The 3249-nt window shown below is 45.7% G+C and overlaps 1 protein-coding gene across 9 annotated transcripts in view; it reads right to left on the reverse strand.

Annotated features, from left to right (window-relative positions):
* The window catches only part of OSBPL9 (oxysterol binding protein like 9), a 172048-nt gene extending 169667 nt beyond the window's left edge, over positions 1-2381 (reverse strand). For 3 of the 9 annotated variants that reach the window (XM_007459628.1, XM_007459625.1, XM_007459621.1), the window contains exon 1: positions 2217-2327. In XM_007459628.1, coding sequence (XP_007459690.1) covers positions 2217-2327 — 111 coding nt within the window. Of the gene's footprint in view, positions 1-2216 lie in introns of all 9 variants that reach the window. The other 6 variants (XM_007459629.1, XM_007459626.1, XM_007459622.1 and 3 more) reach the window with 4 other exon arrangements.
* Positions 2382-3249: the final 868 nt, after the last annotated feature.

Consider the following 3249-nt stretch of genomic DNA (forward strand, 5'->3'; position numbering starts at 1 on the left):
CGGCAGGCGGACTCTCAACCACTGCGCCACCAGGGAAGCCCCTTTTCCCATCTTTACTGGACCTCCTCTAATTTGGGATTGAGTATCATTTTATTTTCACAAGATCATTTTATTTTACAATATTTCTCTGTGGTTTAGCTGCAAGCAAATACTTTAACACCAAAGAACAAGAAAAAAAAGCTTCTAAATATCCATTAGTGAGAAATATGATACCTCCCTCTGCTGGCAGGGATGATGTTTTTATAGTCTAATCTCAGAAGGGAGGATAAGTAATGGGGTGGGGGAAGGTGGCAGGGAAGAAGTATAATTTAAAAAACCTTATTTAGCCAGTAAGACAAAGAGAGATTTGTCAAGATATTCAGAAACTAAAAGGGCAAGGAGGCAGAAAAAGGATATGACAAAGGAAGAAAAACAAGAGAAAAAGAAGATTCTGTCTGGGCTAGGAGTTCCCAAGAACCCCAGCTTGGGGCCTCTCCAGTGTGACCCCAGATTCAGACCCACACAAAGTTGGGATTTGTAGAGTAACTTCACTACATAGTGCCACTCACTGAAATTACTCTACCTTGAATAGGCTGGAAAGGTTCAAAAGGATTTTCTGAGTATCACTTCTACTGAAACCCAATATTACTCTTCATTTATCTGAACTATGGAATTTCATAATTCCAGAGTTTTCAGAATACAATGTTCATTTGCCTCTCTTTCGTGGCTACCTAAAGATAATCTTGAACAATGTATTTAAACCTCATTCAGGTTTGGTCTTTTTTTTTCCCCTTAAAAATTATGTAAAGAAAGGAAGTTGATGATGAAAGTTATACTTGTTACTCCTGCAGGCTTGTCTTTAGTAACTCAAAGATTGCATTTTTCTCCTTCCTGTAGTGAAAGTGAAGTGTAATGGAAAAAGTAAAAAAGCCAGTTATTTAGAACCCTGCTTACTGCTAGCTCTGTGATCTTGCGCAAACTGCTTAAAAGCCAGGAGCCTCAGATTCCAAAACTGTAAAATGGGGATAATGAATACCTACCCTGCAGAATTATCGTGAGTAAAATGAATTAAGGGAACCACTAGACTAGAAGATAAGCTCCAGAGAAAAGGAATGATGAATATATTGATCTCTGTTGATTCTTGCTCACGTGCACACACGTGTGCACACACACCCATACACCCCTAGCCTAAAGCAATAACAATTAACATGTAGTAGGCGCTCAATAAATATTGTTTAAATTAACGAAAAAATACTAGCGTCCCCATTTCTCTCATTGACATTAACCCTCCTTCCATAATCATAATTTTTTTTCCTTCTGTCTTCTATTATTTTCCAAAGCCTTCAGGACATTCTATTTTGTTCTTTTAAGAGGCTTCTTCCCTCTCATTGGCTATTATTAACTAGACACCATTCAGAGACAGTACTTTTGTAAGTAATTTCTCTAATTCCACCCACCTTCCGTTTCTAATGCGTCGGGGGTGGAGGGATAGTCAGAACATAAGATTCATAGCAATTCATGGACCTTCCCACGGCCACTGATTCGTGTTTAACGACACTGAAGCCCTTAACTCAGCCCTTCCCGGAATATAACTTTCAGGAGACATCGCACTATCCAGTCTCTCTTCGCTAACAAGAGACTCCTGTGTAGGAAATCCTCCGCTCTCAAAAGTTAAGGCGTCGGTCACGCTCGCCTCCCGCGGAATGGAGGCGGGAGTCCTGTGAAGAGACACTCAACTTGGGCAGACCTGCGAAGGCAAGTCACTTCAGGACCCGGCCAAGCTCGTCAGACCACTGCTCTAAGAAAGCAGCGCTCCGCAATCCCTGGAGGGAAGGTAAGGGGCGCGGCTGTTTACAGGGCCTGGGGGGACAGTACCAACTCCATGATTAACAAGGAGAAATCGCGCGACCGAACCCCTCGAACCACGACTACAACCACCCACCCACCTACAACAGCACCCCACTCCACCCCCCCAACAAACACCCGACCCTAAGAAACACGGCTCGCCCTCAGCCCATAAATCATAAAGCCGGTGCCCGCTTATTGGCTGAGCCAGCATCTCTTTCACCCTCATTGGCTATCCGGGACGTAAAACCCTCCCCCACGAGGGAGCCCTCCCATACGGCTGCACCCCCAAGCCTAGCAACCTCTTCCCGGCTACCAAAACGCCCGGTCCCCACCTCCACCCAGGGATCGCGACCCCCGAGGCGCTCGGGGCTTTGCCTCCGAGGACTTACTGTGTAATAGGAGAGCAGCCCTGCATTGTAGTCCAGCACGAACCAACGGTACTGCCAGCCCTTCATTACATTAGTCCATTTACTCAGCGGCCCTTCCATGATGGACGCCATCTTGGGAGCCGCCAATGACAACAAATTGCCTGACGTCAATCGCCTATAAGGCATTCGGCATGCGGTGGGCGTGGCCGTCGCGGGCAGGGGCGGGGCCAGGGCGGGGCCAGCGGCTCCTTCTCGCCCTGGTGGACTCGCTGACCCCTGCCCCCAGCTATCAAACACAAAAAACGATTTGAAACAAAAACAAAAACAAAACAAGATTCTGGGGAGAGCCTGTTCTGTGTAGGACTCCATACCTGAGATGTGAAGAACTCAAGCATGAATACTGCTGTTAAGATGATTTATTAACATAAATAATTTTACTGCCCATGATGATACCTTACACATCCAAAAGATTTCACATCTGATATTCATTTAAGCAATCATTTCACAAACCCATTCATTTAATAAATGCTTTTGGGGGGGCTTCCCTGGTGGCGCAGTAGTTGAGTCCGCCTGCCGATGCAGGGGTCACGGGTTTGTGCCCCGGTCCGGGAAGATCCCACATGCCGCGGAGCGGCTGGGCCCGTGAGCCATGGCCACTGAGCCTGCGCGTCCAGAGCCTGTGCTCCGCAACGGGAGAGGCCACAACAGTGAGAGGCCCACACACCGCAAAAAATAAATAAATAAATAAAATAAAATAAATAAATACTTTTTGTTTTGTACTAGATACTCTTAGGCTTTGGGGATTCAGCAGAGACTTCATGATGCGAACAGGAAATAAATAGTAAATTATACAGTATGTTACATTTTGGAGAAAAATTAAGCAAGGAAAGAAGCAGAGAGTAAGGGCTACAATTTTAAGTTCCCAAACAGAGAAGTCCTGAATGAGAAAGTAACTTTTGAGCAAAGACCTAAAGAAAGGGAAGGAGGGAGGCTGGCAAAGGAACAGCAGATTGTTCATTGTGAGTGGAGCAGCGAGCAAGGAGAAAGTAGTTGG

Source organism: Lipotes vexillifer, unplaced genomic scaffold (assembly GCF_000442215.2).
Source record: "Lipotes vexillifer unplaced genomic scaffold, Lipotes_vexillifer_v1.1 scaffold525, whole genome shotgun sequence".
NCBI lineage: Eukaryota > Metazoa > Chordata > Mammalia > Artiodactyla > Lipotidae > Lipotes > Lipotes vexillifer.